This window comes from Lampris incognitus, chromosome 21, assembly GCF_029633865.1.
Source record: "Lampris incognitus isolate fLamInc1 chromosome 21, fLamInc1.hap2, whole genome shotgun sequence".
Taxonomy (NCBI): domain Eukaryota; kingdom Metazoa; phylum Chordata; class Actinopteri; order Lampriformes; family Lampridae; genus Lampris; species Lampris incognitus.
In genome coordinates this window covers 1,087,365-1,104,680 of record NC_079231.1, presented here as the reverse complement: position 1 = coordinate 1,104,680, position 17,316 = coordinate 1,087,365, and the positions used below count along the sequence as shown (strand labels likewise).

The following is a 17,316-nucleotide window of genomic DNA, read 5'->3' as shown; positions in this document are numbered from 1 at the left end:
TGTTCTTGCCCAACTGTGACACCATGACTAATCTTGTACCTTCAGTTTTAACTAGAATGAACACTTTTCTTTCCCCATAACCACACAGGAAACAGAACAACAACTCTTAACTTACATTAGAGAAATTCCTCTGTTTCATGACCTACACGTGACTTATTGTCCAGCACACAGTTCTTGGTCACCTGCAAACATTCAAGAAAGCTTATGCTGTTAGAAAAGAACAGATAAATGCAGCAGTATTTACAAGTGTAGGTGTATCATTGTTTAAAGAGGATTTGAAGGCAAGCAACACAGTTAAATCCATTGGTGGAATCCTGTCTGATGATGAAACAGGAAGTGAAACAGACAGTGACACAGAAAATGACAACAACTGTATCCCAGATCCTCTTACAAACCTTTTGGACCCGACCGCCATAGGGCGGTAGTTTTGCATCAAACTTTGGTTTGGCCGTTGCTCTACTAGGACAGTATCACATGTAGAGCTGTTACTTGCGTATGTTCACCACAATACTTATTTGTGTAAGAAACAGACACACACCAGATATGAAATGTCCCCTGCAAATCTTCACGTTTGATATTTGCTCTTCTGACCACGTCTTCCAGTCCTCCCGACGGATCGCATGAATCCACGCCTGTCTTCTTCGTTTCTCGATGGGAGTTTTCCCTTTCGGCACGCGATAACAATGCAGATGCTTGTTTTTACCATCTTCACGATTTGTACAACCGACAGCGCAACAACTGTGAGACACTTCGTTTCGTTTTAAATCCAATTCTCTGTGATGACCTCTCCGAAATGAACGTAGTGACGTTTACAAACACAAGACTCCTGGCCCCTTTTTGCCTCACAATCTGCGCACACTTGTTTGCGCATGGAAATAAGGGAACACGTCTATTCCTATGGTTTTAGGCCTGGACTATGATTGCGTAGAGTTCAGTGAACGTCACAGGGTGGGGCTCCGCCAGGAGTAGGGTTGGGGCTTGTTCTCTATCTTATCTATCTACCGATAGCTATGTCTTGTCTGTCTGTCTGTCTATCCCTGTCTGTCTGTCTGTCTGTCTGTGTATCTATATCTGTCTGTCTGTCTGTCTATCGCTGTCTGTCTACTATCTATTTATGTCTGTCTGTCTTGTCTATCTTTGTCTGTCTGTCTACTATCTATTTATCTGCCTGTCTGTCTAACTGTCTATCTATATCTATGTCTGTCTACTATCTATCTATTTATGTCTGTCTGTCTTGTCTATCTATGTCTGTCTGTCTGTCTGCCTACTATCTATTTCTCTCTCTTCTGCAGTGTCTCTTTCCGAGATGTTACCAGGAGCTCCAGAGGGGTGGTCCTCCTCCTCACCCCCTCAACCAACCACTCCCCCCCCTCCTCCTCCTCATCCCTCCAGGTGAGCGTCTTGCTTCAGACCCAAAGCCACACCAAGGCTCTGCCCACCGTCCAATAGAATTTAGTTTAGCATTTCATAATAATGTGTTGATGCATCAATAATCTAGGTAAGAAAATCACAGAAGGTGAATCAGGTCATCTGGACACAATGTTCTTCTGTATTAATTGTTGTTTGTTTGCCTGCCTAGGGACTGCAGATGCAAATTAGCTGCCAGCTAACTCTTGTGCAATTGTAAAATTGTGCGTTGTCCCTGTCAAATAAACACTAAACTAAACTAAACTAAACTAAACGTTCATTGACAGATAAGTTTCATAATCATCTAAGTGACCTCTTCAGTCTCACCTGACTGCAGGTATCCTTACCCTTATAAACAATACAGTGGTATAACGACCCAAACCAACGACCAGGTTCATATGCAAATATGGGCGTGACCATTAATTAGTTACAATGGCCATGTGTAGTATTCACAGAGGACAGGTAATCTGAATACTACACATGGCCATTGTATCTCTGGTTAATGGTCACGCCCATATTTGCATATGAACCTGATCGTTGGTTGGGTCATTATACCACTGTTAAAGGGTTTTTTAGGGAGTTGTTCCTTATCCGATGAGAGGGTCTAAGGACAGGATGTTGTGTTGCTGTTAGGCCCACTGAGGCAAATTTGTAATTTGAGATATTGGGCTATACAAATAAAATTGACTTGACTTGACTGTATCTTTTATAAGGGTGGGGACACCTGCAGTTACTGTATTGTTTATAAGGGTGGGGACACCTGCAGTCACTGTATTGTTTATAAGGGTGCGGTACCTGCAGTCACTGTATTGTTTATAAAGGTGGGGACACCTGCAGTCACTGTATTGTTTATAAGGGCGGGGACACCTGCAGTCACTGTATTGTTTATAAAGGTGGGGACACCTGCAGTCACTGTATTGTTTATAAGGGTGGGGACACCTGCAGTTACTGTATTGTTTATAAGGGTGGGGACACCTGCAGTCACTGTATTGTTTATAAGGGTGGTGACACCTGCAGTCACCGTATTGTTTATATGGGTGGGGACACCTGCAGTCACTGTATTGTTTATAAGGGCGGGGACACCTGCAGTCACTGTATTGTTTATAAGGATGCGGTACCTGCAGTCACTGTATTGTTTATAAGGGTGGGGACACCTGCAGTCACTGTATTGTTTATAAAGGTGGGGACACCTGCAGTCACTGTATTGTTTATAAGGGCGGGGACACCTGCAGTCACTGTATTGTTTATAAAGGTGGGGACACCTGCAGTCACTGTATTGTTTATAAGGGCGGGGACACCTGCAGTCACTGTATTGTTTATAAGGGTGGGGACACCTGCAGTCACTGTATTGTTTATAAGGGTGGGGTACCTGCAGTCACTGTATTGTTTATAAGGGTGGGGTACCTGCAGTCACTGTATTGTTTATAAGGGTGGTGACACCTGCAGTCACCGTATTGTTTATATGGGTGGGGACACCTGCAGTCACTGTATTGTTTATAAGGGTGGGGACACCTGCAGTCACTGTATTGTTTATAAGGGTGGGGACACCTGCAGTCACTGTATTGTTTATAAGGGTGGGGGTACCTGCAGTCACTGTATTGTTTATAAAGGTGGGGACACCTGCAGTCACTGTATTGTTTATAAGGGCGGGGACACCTGCAGTCACTGTATTGTTTATAAAGGTGGGGACACCTGCAGTCACTGTATTGTTTATAAGGGTGGGGACACCTGCAGTTACTGTATTGTTTATAAGGGTGGGGACACCTGCAGTCACTGTATTGTTTATAAGGGTGGTGACACCTGCAGTCACCGTATTGTTTATATGGGTGGGGACACCTGCAGTCACTGTATTGTTTATAAGGGCGGGGACACCTGCAGTCACTGTATTGTTAATAAGGATGGGGACACCTGCAGTCACTGTATTGTTTATAAGGGTGGGGACACCTGCAGTCACTGTATTGTTTATAAAGGTGGGGACACCTGCAGTCACTGTATTGTTTATAAGGGCGGGGACACCTGCAGTCACTGTATTGTTTATAAAGGTGGGGACACCTGCAGTCACTGTATTGTTTATAAGGGCGGGGACACCTGCAGTCACTGTATTGTTTATAAGGGTGGGGACACCTGCAGTCACTGTATTGTTTATAAGGGTGGGGTACCTGCAGTCACTGTATTGTTTATAAGGGTGGGGTACCTGCAGTCACTGTATTGTTTATAAGGGTGGTGACACCTGCAGTCACCGTATTGTTTATATGGGTGGGGACACCTGCAGTCACTGTATTGTTTATAAGGGCGGGGACACCTGCAGTCACCGTATTATTTATAAGGGCGGGGACACCTGCAGTCACTGTATTGTTTATAAGGGCGGGGACACCTGCAGTCACCGTATTATTTATAAGGGCGGGGACACCTGCAGTCACCGTATTGTTTATAAGGGTGGTGACACCTGCAGTCACCGTATTGTTTATATGGGTGGGGACACCTGCAGTCACTGTATTGTTTATAAGGGTGGGGACATTTCATAATAATGATATAAAGATCAAGTCCTGCCCATTGCCTAATAACACAAAGGTCAGCATCCATCAATACAAACATGGTGGTTCAGAACCAGAGCAGACTCAGTAACACAGATTCATTTTCACTCTTTTCTAACAATAGACTCAATCTACCCACTGTGTAAAAACTACAAATCAACTCGTGTGTGTGTGCAGGTGCAGTCAGTTCCCATGTCTGTGGAACTTTGGATGCAGTGAAGTAAGCCCCTCCCACTCTCCCTGTGCTGTTTTGCACAGTCCAGTCAGCAGTGACGGTCTAATGCAGCTGCCCAGTCACAGCCGGCTTGGTGGAGGAAGTGGATGGCCATCTTGCTCTACCCACTCTCTCTAAGGAAGGACCTGATTAGCTGAATCGAGCTAAGGGGCTTATAGGAAATGCTCCAAAACCAGCCTCTGAACTTTGACCTGGCAGAGCAGCAGGACACAATGAGCAGACAGGAGGGATAAGACTAACAGTGCTGCCATGCTTCTGTATGCTTCATCCATCACACCGTTAGTCAGGGGATGTGAGTATTGCTGGTCCAGTCAGTTTATGGGAGGTAATCTTCATCCATCACACCGTTAGTCAGAGGATGTGAGTATTGCTGGTCCAGTCAGTTTGTGGGAGGTAATCTTCATCCATCACACCGTTAGTCAGAGGATGTGAGTATTGCTGGTCCAGTCAGTTTGTGGGGGGTAATCTTCATCCATCACACCGTTAGTCAGAGGATGTGAGTATTGCTGGTCCAGTCAGTTTGTGGAGGGTAATCTTCATCCATCACACCGTTAGTCAGAGGATGTGAGTATTGCTAGTCCAGTCAGTTTGTGGGGGGTAATCTTCATCCATCAGACCGTTAGTCAGAGGATGTGAGTATTGCTGGTCCAGTCAGTTTGTGGGAGGTAATCTTCATCCATCACACCGTTAGTCAGAGGATGTGAGTATTGCTGGTCCAGTCAGTTTGTGGGGGGTAATCTTCATCCATCACACTGTTAGTCAGAGGATGTGAGTATTGCTGGTCCAGTCAGTTTGTGGGGGTTAATCTTCATCCATCACACCGTTAGTCAGAGGATGTGAGTATTGCTGGTCCAGTCAGTTTGTGGGGGGGGTAATCTTCATCCATCACACCGTTAGTCAGAGGATGTGAGCATTGCTGGTCCAGTCAGTTTGTGGGGGGTAATCTTCATCCATCAGACCGTTAGTCAGAGGATGTGAGTATTGCTGGTCCAGTCAGTTTAGGGGAGGTAATCTTCATCCATCACACCGTCAGTCAGAGGATGTGAGTATTGCTGGTCCAGTCAGTTTGTGGGGGGTAATCTTCATCCATCACACCGTTAGTCAGAGGATGTGAGTATTGCTGGTCCAGTCAGTTTGTGGGAGGTAATCTTCATCCATCACACCGTTAGTCAGAGGATGTGAGTATTGCTGGTCCAGTCAGTTTGTGGGAGGTAATCTTCATCCATCACACCGTTAGTCAGAGGATGTGAGTATTGCTGGTCCAGTCAGTTTAGGGGAGGTAATCTTCATCCATCACACCGTTAGTCAGAGGATGTGAGTATTGCTGGTCCAGTCAGTTTGTGGGGGGTAATCTTCATCCATCACACCGTTAGTCAGAGGATGTGAGTACTGCTGGTCCAGTCAGTTTGTGGGACGTAATCTTCATCCATCACACCGTTAGTCAGAGGATGTGAGTATTGCTGGTCCAGTCAGTTTAGGGGAGGTTATCTTCATCCATCACACCGTTAGTCAGAGGATGTGAGTATTGCTGGTCCAGTCAGTTTGTGGGAGGTAATCTTCATCCATCACACCGTTAGTCAGAGGATGTGAGTATTGCTGGTCCAGTCAGTTTGTGGGGGGTAATCTTCATCCATCACACCGTTAGTCAGAGGATGTGAGTATTGCTGGTCCAGTCAGTTTGTGGGAGGTAATCTTCATCCATCACACCGTTAGTCAGAGGATGTGAGTATTGCTGGTCCAGTCAGTTTGTGGGAGGTAATCTTCATCCATCACACCGTTAGTCAGAGGATGTGAGTATTGCTGGTCCAGTCAGTTTAGGGGAGGTAATCTTCATCCATCACACCGTTAGTCAGAGGATGTGAGTATTGCTGGTCCAGTCAGTTTGTGGGGGGTAATCTTCATCCATCACACCGTTAGTCAGAGGATGTGAGTACTGCTGGTCCAGTCAGTTTGTGGGACGTAATCTTCATCCATCACACCGTTAGTCAGAGGATGTGAGCATTGCTGGTCCAGTCAGTTTGTGGGGGGTAATCTTCATCCATCAGACCGTTAGTCAGAGGATGTGAGTATTGCTGGTCCAGTCAGTTTAGGGGAGGTAATCTTCATCCATCACACCGTCAGTCAGAGGATGTGAGTATTGCTGGTCCAGTCAGTTTGTGGGGGGTAATCTTCATCCATCACACCGTTAGTCAGAGGATGTGAGTATTGCTGGTCCAGTCAGTTTGTGGGAGGTAATCTTCATCCATCACACCGTTAGTCAGAGGATGTGAGTATTGCTGGTCCAGTCAGTTTGTGGGAGGTAATCTTCATCCATCACACCGTTAGTCAGAGGATGTGAGTATTGCTGGTCCAGTCAGTTTAGGGGAGGTAATCTTCATCCATCACACCGTTAGTCAGAGGATGTGAGTATTGCTGGTCCAGTCAGTTTGTGGGGGGTAATCTTCATCCATCACACCGTTAGTCAGAGGATGTGAGTACTGCTGGTCCAGTCAGTTTGTGGGACGTAATCTTCATCCATCACACCGTTAGTCAGAGGATGTGAGTATTGCTGGTCCAGTCAGTTTAGGGGAGGTTATCTTCATCCATCACACCGTTAGTCAGAGGATGTGAGTATTGCTGGTCCAGTCAGTTTGTGGGAGGTAATCTTCATCCATCACACCGTTAGTCAGAGGATGTGAGTATTGCTGGTCCAGTCAGTTTGTGGGGGGTAATCTTCATCCATCACACCGTTAGTCAGAGGATGTGAGTATTGCTGGTCCAGTCAGTTTGTGGGAGGTAATCTTCATCCATCACACCGTTAGTCAGAGGATGTGAGTATTGCTGGTCCAGTCAGTTTAGGGGAGGTAATCTTCATCCATCACACCGTTAGTCAGAGGATGTGAGTATTGCTGGTCCAGTCAGTTTGTGGAGGGTAATCTTCATCCATCACAACGTTAGTCAGAGGATGTGAGTATTGCTGGTCCAGTCAGTTTTTGGGGGGTAATCTTCATCCATCACACCGTAAGTCAGAGGATGTGAGTATTGCTGGTCCAGTCAGTTTGTGGAGGGTAATCTTCATCCATCACAACGTTAGTCAGAGGATGTGAGTATTGCTGGTCCAGTCAGTTTGTGGGAGGTAATCTTCATCCATCACACCGTCAGTCAGAGGATGAGTATTGCTGGTCCAGTCAGTTTGTGGGGGGGGTAATCTTCATCCATCACACCGTTAGTCAGAGGATGTGAGTATTGCTGGTCCAGTCAGTTTGTGGGGGGTAATCTTCATCCATCACACTGTTAGTCAGAGGATGTGAGTATTGCTGGTCCAGTCAGTTTGTGGGGGGTAATCTTCATCCATCACACCGTTAGTCAGAGGATGTGAGTATTGCTGGTCCAGTCAGTTTGTGGGGGGGTAATCTTCATCCATCACACCATTAGTCAGAGGATGTGAGTATTGCTGGTCCAGTCAGTTTGTGGGGGGTAATCTTCATCCATCACACCGTTAGTCAGAGGATGTGAGCATTGCTGGTCCAGTCAGTTTGTGGGGGGTAATCTTCATCCATCAGACCGTCAGTCAGAGGATGTGAGTATTGCTGGTCCAGTCAGTTTAGGGGAGGTAATCTTCATCCATCACACCGTCAGTCAGAGGATGTGAGTATTGCTGGTCCAGTCAGTTTAGGGGAGGTATTCTTCATCCATCACACCGTTAGTCAGAGGATGTGAGTATTGCTGGTCCAGTCAGTTTGTGGGGGGTAATCCTTATCCATCACACCGTTAGTCAGAGGATGTGAGTATTGCTGGTCCAGTCAGTTTGTGGGGGGTAATCTTCATCCATCACACCGTTAGTCAGAGGATGTGAGTATTGCTGGTCCAGTCAGTTTGTGGGAGGTAATCTTCATCCATCACACCGTTAGTCAGAGGATGTGAGTATTGCTGGTCCAGTCAGTTTGTGGGAGGTAATCTTCATCCATCACACCGTTAGTCAGAGGATGTGAGTATTGCTGGTCCAGTCAGTTTAGGGGAGGTAATCTTCATCAATCACACCGTTAGTCAGAGGATGTGAGTATTGCTGGTCCAGTCAGTTTGTGGGGGTTAATCTTCATCCATCACACCGTTAGTCAGAGGATGTGAGTATTGCTGGTCCAGTCAGTTTGTGGGAGGTAATCTTCATCCATCACACCGTTAGTCAGAGGATGTGAGTATTGCTGGTCCAGTCAGTTTAGGGGAGGTAATCTTCATCCATCACACCGTTAGTCAGAAGATGTGAGTATTACTGGTCCAGTCAGTTTGAGGGAGGTAATCTTCATCCATCACACCGTTAGTCAGAGGATGTGAGTATTGCTGGTCCAGTCAGTTTGTGGGAGGTAATCTTCATCCATCACACCGTTAGTCAGAGGATGTGAGTATTGCTGGTCCAGTCAGTTTAGGGGAGGTAATCTTCATCCATCACACCGTTAGTCAGAGGATGTGAGTATTGCTGGTCCAGTCAGTTTGTGGGAGGTATTAGAGAGGAAATGATCCCATTCACATGTCACCTGCATTTCATGTTAAAGGCTGCATGCTGTGTGAACATTTCCCTCTGGTCCTGTTCAACAATTCTGCTGCAAATCACCAGTTTAGATTTACTGTTATCTACTAATGCTTTCTTTTTATACAATCACAGCATAGTTTCCCCAAATTCCCAAAATGACTCGAGGTTGAATTCCCAGTTTGTCCCCCCAAAGCCTCAGTTTGCATGGCGGTTATTTTTGATGCTTGTAAAAACTCTCGTGTAATAAGGATTCTTGTCTTTCATTATATTTTTGTGTTTGGAGAAATTGTAGTTTAGTGAATGATTTTTTTGTGCAACTGTTTTCCTCTTGGTCTTGTTGCAGTCTGAGTAGAGGTCCTCATCTCCCGTCTCGTCCACTTTCCTGAACCACAACACAAATTAAACTGCATCGCTCTGTTTGTCTGAGGCATCATTTACAAAAGCTGAACGACAGCCATTATTTCCCAATGTTAAGAACTCGTCATCTGTCTGAGGACCTCGTGTTTCGAGGAAGGACACAAGTCATACCATTCTTCCTCTTAATTAAATTCCTTTTTAATTGAAATTAAGTAAATTAGTTCAAAGTTCAGACATGTTCTACCTCTAATGACAGCAGCCCATTTCACAGATAACATATACTACATTCAGTTAGAAAAGAACAGGCTGAAAAAGGGGTTGAACATTTTGATAGATGATGCCCCCCCACTCCACCCCCACACACAAAAGAATGTTTTTGTTTGAACAGGCTGTACTGCATAGTGCTATGTGGTTGCGTTGCATCTCTTTCCTAACAGAGAAAAGTTTTGGAAAATCCCATACACGTTGCCATGGCAATGCATGTTGTTTCCATGGTGACCAGTTCATGCCATAGTACATACTGAAGATATGGAATTGTTGTGCCGCTGATGCTTTAATTCTCTGGTTCTGAATAAAAAGTCTTTGTGATGTAATGACAGACACACAGTAGACTCGTAGTGTGTTGTGAGTGTGTAAAGCAGCAGTAAGTTCATCAAGTTTTTACTATGTATTTTTATTTATGTTCAGGTTCTTTCTCTGTGAGGAAAACAAATGATTGTCATGAAATGTCTTACCTTAAGTTTAAAGGTATAAAAGAAAGAGGAGAGACATACAGTCAGTAAATCTCCAGATTTTGTACAGCTTATTTCCAACCAACTCTTAAACCTTCAAAAATCATCTTGTGCTTCAAGCTTCTGAGAGAAACGTTCAGATTTCAGCATCACGATGAAGGAAACACATTCCCACTGTTTCAGTTTTCATACAGTTTGCTTATTAGACAGCAACTTCCCTTCTTCAAACTCAACACTACCTGCCTTCTTCTTCTTCATTTGGCTACATGATGAAGATGGCAAACACTATGCACCCTGTCATTTTTCTTGGAGAAGTCCTACCAGACACCAACATTGAACAAAGTAACTAAAAGTCCTCTTATCCAGTTTACTGACAGCCTTTCAGAATTCACCCCCCAGGAAAAGCTGTCCAAGCCTCAGATGGGTGGGATCTTCTGGGCCGGGGCAGGAAATTATGTCATCAGCATCTCCCAGCATCCCCCACCACGGGTCCCGGCTGGCCTGCAGCATTGCATTGTGTGACTGACGAGCTCTGGTAGCAATAGGAACAGAGCGACTCTGGAACAACTCCACATCTGTTTCCATGGCAACAGGAAGGGAGGGGGCATCTGGAGGGGCAACAGATAGACCACAGGGATAAAAATTCTCCATCGCTACGATGAATTTCCATCAATTGGATTCCAGAGGAGCCCTGTATGAGGTCAGTGCAAGGTTCACCTTACAAGACTTAAGGGACATTTCACACACAACATAAGGGGCGTTTCATACACAACGCGACAACGGCACCACTCCACGTAGGCTTTTCGGTGCGCTGAGCAAAGCGCGGGCGCGCTGTGACAGCTACCCTCACAGCCAATAGAAACGAGGCAGCCAGCCAGGCACAGAAGACAAAATGGAGGAAGAGTTAATGTCCATACATTATCTGAACCGCTTATCCTGCTCTCAGGGTCGCGGGGATGCTGGAGCCTATTCCAGCAGTCATTGGGCGGCAGGCGGGGAGACACCCTGGACAGGCCGCCAGGCCATCACACAGGGCGCACACACACACACACACACACACATTCACACCTAGGGACAATTTAGTACGGCCGAGTCACCTGACCTACATGTCTTTGGACTGTGGAAGGAAACCAGAGCCCCCGGAGGAAACCCACACAGACACGGGGAGAACATGCAAACTCCACACAGAGGACGACCACCTAGGTTGGACTACCCCGGGGCTCGAACCCAGGACCTTCTTGCTGTGAGGCGACTGCTAGGCACTGCGCCACCATGCCGGCCGAAAAGTCAATGTGTGAGTCCGAATTCCCTGAGTTGTGCAACACATGTTTAGGATTGTATAGAGACCTCAGGAAGAAAGCCGTTGTTTTGAAACACATGTCCAACCAAGTAGGCATATCAGGTGTGTTTCAATAGTCAGATAGCTTGTAGGTAGGCAATATGTGTAGCCTATATGATACACATAGCTTAGGTTTGTTACATGGTTTACAAAGTGGTGCCCCTCAGTAGCTCCACAGACCTATTAAAAGTTTCTTAATTGAGAACTGTTTTTTTTCTTTTGGCAACAACAAAATTACAAACTTGTCCTGCTCGGAGTTTTAAAAACTCCACCTATTTTGTTCTGTCCTCCACGCTGAACCCAGCAGAATGAGTGAATGGTGGAATAGTGAGGATGCAAGGAGTAGAGGTGACGAAGGCATACGAGTTTAAATACTTGGGGTCAACTGTCCAAAGTAACGGGGAGTGCAGGAGAGAGGTGAAGAAGAGAGTGCAGGCAAGGTGGAGTGGGTGGAGAAGAGTGTCAGGAGTGATTTGTGACAGAAGGGTACCAGCAAGAGTTAAAGGGAAGGTTTACAAGATGGTGGTGAGACCAGCTATGTTATATGGCTTGGAGACAGTGGCACTGATGAAAGACAGGAGGAGGAGCTGGAGGTGGCAGAGATGAAGATGATAAGATTTTCATTGGGAGTGATGAAGAAGGACAGGATTAGGAACGAGTATATTAGAGGGACCGCTCAGGTGGGACGGTTTGGAGACAAAGCAAGAGAGACAAGATGGAGATGGTGTGGACATGTGTGGAGGAGAGATGCTGGGTATACTGGGAGAAGGATGCTGAATATGGAGCTGCCAGGGAAGAGGAGAAGAGGAAGGCCAAAGAGGAGGTTTATGGATGTGGTGAGGGAGGACATGCAGGTGGCTGGTGAGAGAGAGGAAGATGCAGAGGACAGGAAGAGATGGAGACGGATGATCTGCTGTGACGCCCCCTAACGGGAGCAGCCGAAAGAAGTAGAAGAGGGGTGTCTGGGTAGTGTCGCGGTCTATTCCGTTGTCTACCAACACGGGGATCCCAGTTCGAATCCACCTGTTACCTCCAGCTTGATTGGGGTGGGGAGCTGGATGTGGGTATGTGTCCTGGTTGCTGCATTAGCGCCTCCTCTGGTTGGTCAGGGCGCCTGTGCGGGGAGGGGAAACTGGGGGGAATAGCGTGACTCTCCCACACGCTATGTCCCCCTGGTGAAACTCCTCACTGTCAGGTGAAAAGAAGCAGCTGGCGGTATGGGAGGAGACCGAAAGGCTCGGAGGAGTGGAGTACTTGGGCGGATACAGTTGGGGAGAAAAAGGGGAAAAAACAAGTAAAAGGAGAAGAGGAGAAACATGCAGTGACTATGGCTTGGGCTGAATCCATGCTGAGCAGGATGGCTGCCAGAAACCATGACGAGGGATCGATGTGGCGTCAGCTTTGGAATGACATCACGTCGCCTGACGACGCTGGCGTGTGATTCCTGTCTTTGTTTACCTGGCTAGCTTCCTTTTCTTTTGGGTTAGGACGAGGGGTGTGCTGTCTCCTGTGCACAGCTTTTATTTTATAGCCGTTTTCCTTCTAGTCATGGTGTCACCGGTGACATGTGTCATTTGATCCATTAACTTGTCACTTACCAACACTTTCAAAGTCCTTCAAAACTTTGGAGACAAAACCAGAAGACTTGGCCTGAAAAAACATTTACAGTCGGATTGTTTTTATGTCAGTTCCTGCACACTAGTGTGTGTGTGTGTGTGTGTGTGTGTGTGTGTGTGTTAAAGTCATACCGTTCAGTATTTGCAGGTGTGTGTTGATTTGGACCAGTAAGGCCTGTGTGTGGTCCTCCTCCCTCCTGTGCTCCTCTCTGCTCTGGAGCTTCTGCAGCAGCAGCCGCTGCACCTCGTCATGGAGCCTGCTGCAGCCCTCCTCTGACACTATGGAGGACTGGAGGACAGACAGGTGAGAGACAGGTGAGAGACAGAGAGAGACAGGTGAGAGACAGGTGAGAGACAGAGAGAGCACACACACCATGCTTCATACATGTCACAACACGGTGAAGGCTTGGATCCAGCTCAGCACACTGAGGACTGGACTGTGGAGACGTTCCTCCGTCAGCTGCTCACTAAACCCTGAACCCTTTATGTACCAGATCACCAGCTGTACAAAGACCAGGCGAGTATAGAGACACACACACACACACACACACACACACACACACACACCATGCTTCATACATGTCACAACACGGTGAAGGCTTGGATCCAGCTCAGCACACTGAGGACTGGACTGTGGAGACGTTCCTCCGTCAGCTGCTCACTAAACCCTGAACCCTTTATGTACCAGATCACCAGCTGTACAAAGACCAGGCGAGAATAGAGACACACACACACACACACACACACACACACACACACACACACACACACACACACACACACACACACGCTGGGTTTTCACTCACGGGGTGGAGGGAGGTATAGTCCTCCACCTCTCTCTTCAGCTCGGCCCTGCGGCTGTCTGTCAGACTGGCCTCGGCAGTCCAGAGAGGGGGGGTGGGCAGGGCCTTCATGGCCCGCCGTCTACGGAGGAAGCGGAGGACCTGGGGGGAGGAGGAGGAGGAGCAGTAAAGCCCAGTTTATTCTCCAAACGTCGGCCAGCAGACAGATGTCTCGCGACAATGTTGACGTCATGACAGACACTTTGGTGTCTCCCAGGGCCGTCGTGTACACGACACAGGTTCTTATGTCGCAGACTCGCGCGCCTTATGTCGGTTAGCTGTGATTGGACAGTTGGATTGAAGGGACGAGGCGTTCGAGCGTTGCCATGGTTTTGCTTGAGAGCGTTGTTCACATTACGCGCGCTCATTCATAAAAATAACACTCGCTGCTGTTTACAACACAGCGCGTGACGCGAAACGTTTCCATAGATACCAGGAGACGGTCGGCGACATTGCGACAAGCATAAACGCGACAACTGGAGAGACACTTTGTGTCTGCCGGGGGACATTTGGAGCGTAAATTAGACTGTAATGTCCCCCAGCTGTGTGTGCGGGCGTCCGGCCAGCCAGCCGAGCTCACGGCGGGCGGCGCCATGCAGCGTCATGCAGCGTGGAGGGCGGTGCAGTGAGCTGGTCTGGCTGTGGCGCGTCTAGCGGAAGTACAGTGACACTGTTGTGTAGTTTGGCTGCCGACATGTGAGTCACGGTGTGTGTGTGTGTGTGTGTGTGTGTGTGTGTGTGTGTGTGTGTGTGTGTGTGTGTGTGAGAGTACCGCTCTCTGCAGGATTCTTGCTGCACGGTGCAGGGTGTGTGTGTGTTTCTTTGTGTTGTAGCGTTTTCTCTGGCGGTAACCTCTCCACACCTTCTGGATCAATACAGCTGCACAACGCTCACACTCTGACAGGTAGGGCTGTACCAGGCCTGCACACACACACACACACACACACACACACACACACACATTTAGCTTCATGGGCTTTCCTCTAAGTCAAAGCCTTGTATAATGGTTTAACACTTATTACTCATTTGTCGCGGACACACACACATACAGCTCACTCCACCGCCACCGTGTATCTTTTCGTGGAGCATAAACGTTACATATCATCAGCAGTACTGCCGGGCGGGGGGGGGGGGGCTGTATGTCATGTGTCATGTCTGTTGTACACTCATTACCCCAAATACCACATGCAGTCCAAACACAGGCTTCTGGACTCTTCCCCACGTGTGGCACGAGCTCGCGTGTGTCAGTCTGCGTCGTGTACTTGGACATTGTCTGGCAACTGTACTGATTCTTGCACACAAACATTCTTATATAGCTCTTAAGTCCGTCTTATTTGTATAGCCAGCATCACAAGTTACACATGTGCCTCAGGGGGCTTCACAGCAGCACAACATGCTGTCCTTAGACCCTCACACTGGATGAGGAACAACTCCCTAAAACCTTTAACAGGGAGAGGAAACTCAGGGAGAGCAGCAGAGGAGCATCTCACTCCCAAGACGCACACCGTGCCATGATGTTGTGTTGACACAACTTACACAGTACAGCGCCGAAAGAGGACAAGACAATTATAATGTCATTATAAAATATATGAAGAATATGATGAGGAGGATGCCAAGCAGTGTCCAGACACCATCAGAACAGCCCAGGACCTGAGCCACACGACCACCATCACCACGGAGACCTGACAGGAGGACAAGCTACACAGGCCCACCGGGAGGCTCACACACACCAGTCACACACACGGGAGAAGAGAAAGGAGAAGACACAATTCAGAGAGAGAGAAAACAGACATGAGCGAAGAGATGAAATGACATAAGCTCGTGGCACAGGTCGCACACCCTCTCCAACACATGGCCTTTGCTCAGCCAGCCAGCAAACATCATTATGCAGTAAAACATCCTCGTGTGGGAGCGTCCGGGTAGCGTGGCGGTCTACTCCGTTGCCTACCAACATAGGGATCGCCGGTTCGAATCCCTGTGTTACCCCCGGCTTGGTCAGGTGTCCCTACAGACAACAATTGGCCGTGTCTGCAGGTGGGAAGCCGGATGTGGGTATGTGTCCTGGTCACTGCACTAGCGCCTCCTCTGGTCGGTTGGGGTGCCTGTTCAGGGGGAGGGGGAACTGGGGGGAATCGCGTGATCCTCCCATGTGCTACGTCCCCCTGGTGAAACTCCTCACTGTCAGGTGAAAAGAAGTGGCTGGCGACTCCACATGTATGGGAGGAAGCATGTGGTAGTCTGCAGCCCTGCCTGGATCAGCAGAGGGGGAGGAGCAGAGACCGGGACGGCTTGGACGAGTGGGGGGTGATTGGCTGGATACAACTGGGGAGAAAAAGAGGGGGGGGGTCTGTGTGTTCCACGGACATTTCCTCCAGTGATGCTCTGGAAAGGCGATGTTGCAGACTAGATGCTGCAGACTAGATGCTGCAGACTAGATGTTGCAGACTAGATGCTGCAGACTAGATGCTGCAGACCAGATGTTACAGACTACATGCTGCAGACTAGATACTGCAGACTAGATGCTGCAGACTAGATGTTGCAGACTAGATGCTGGAGACCAGATGTTACAGACTAGATACTGCAGACTAGATACTGCAGACTAGATGTTGCAGACTAGATGCTGCAGACTAGATGCTGCAGACTAGATGCTGCAGACCAGATGTTACAGACTAGATACTGCAGACTAGATACTGCAGACTACATGCTGCAGACCAGAAGTTACAGACTACATGCTGCAGACTAGATGCTGCAGACCAGATGTTACAGACTAGATACTGCAGACTAGATACTGCAGACTACATGCTGCAGACCAGAAGTTACAGACTACATGCTGCAGACTAGATGCTGCAGACTAGATGTTGTAGACTAGATGTTGTAGACTAGATACTGCAGACTAGATGTTGCAGACTAAATGCTGCAGACCAGATGTTGCAGACTACATGCTGCAGACTAGATGTTGCAGACTAGATACTGCAGACTAGACATTGTGGACTAGATACTGCAGACTAGATACTGCAGACTAGATGCTGTAGACTAGATGCTGCAGACTAGATGTTGCAGACTAGATGTTGCAGACTAGATGCTGCAGACTAGATGTTGCAGACTAGATACTGCAGACTAGATGTTGCAGACTAGATGTTGCAGACTAGATACTGCAGACTAGATGCTGTAGACTAGATGCTGCAGACTAGATGTTGCAGACTAGATACTGCAGACTAGATGTTGCAAACTAGATGTTGCAGACTAGATGCTGCAGACTAGATGTTGCAGACTAGATACTGCAGACTAGATGTTGTAGACTAGATGTTGCAGACTAGATGCTGCAGACTAGATGTTACAGACTAGATACTGCAGACTAAATGCTGCAGACTAAATGCTGCAGACCAGATGTTGCAGACTACATGCTGCAGACTAGATGTTACAGATTAGATGCTGCAGACTAGATGCTGCAGACTAGATGTTACAGGCTAGATACTGCAGACTAGATGCTGCAGACCAGATGTTGCAGACTAGATGTTACAGATTAGATGCTGCAGACTAGATGTTGCAGACTAGATGCTGCAGACTAGATGTTACAGGCTAGATACTGCAGACTAGATGTTGCAGACTAGATGTTACAGGCTAGATACTGCAGACTAGATGTTGCAGACTAAATGCTGCAGACTAGATGCTGCAGACCACATGTTACAGACTACATGCTACAGACTAGATGTTACAGACTAGAACCCTCGCGAACGAAATGTACCAG

The 17,316-nt window shown here is 47.6% G+C and overlaps 1 protein-coding gene across 1 annotated transcript in view; it reads right to left on the bottom strand.

Moving 5' to 3' along the window:
- Positions 1 to 9,126: 9,126 nt before the first annotated feature.
- iqcb1 (IQ motif containing B1) overlaps positions 9,127 to 17,316 on the bottom strand; it is a 43,985-nt gene continuing 35,795 nt past the window's right edge. Inside the window, exons 11-14 of the mRNA XM_056301448.1 lie at positions 14,341 to 14,489; positions 13,533 to 13,670; positions 12,859 to 13,015; positions 9,127 to 10,379 (exon numbers count right to left, since the gene is read on the bottom strand). Coding sequence (XP_056157423.1) covers positions 10,153 to 10,379; positions 12,859 to 13,015; positions 13,533 to 13,670; positions 14,341 to 14,489 — 671 coding nt within the window. The 3' untranslated portion in view covers positions 9,127 to 10,152. The remainder of the gene's footprint in view (positions 10,380 to 12,858; positions 13,016 to 13,532; positions 13,671 to 14,340; positions 14,490 to 17,316) is intronic.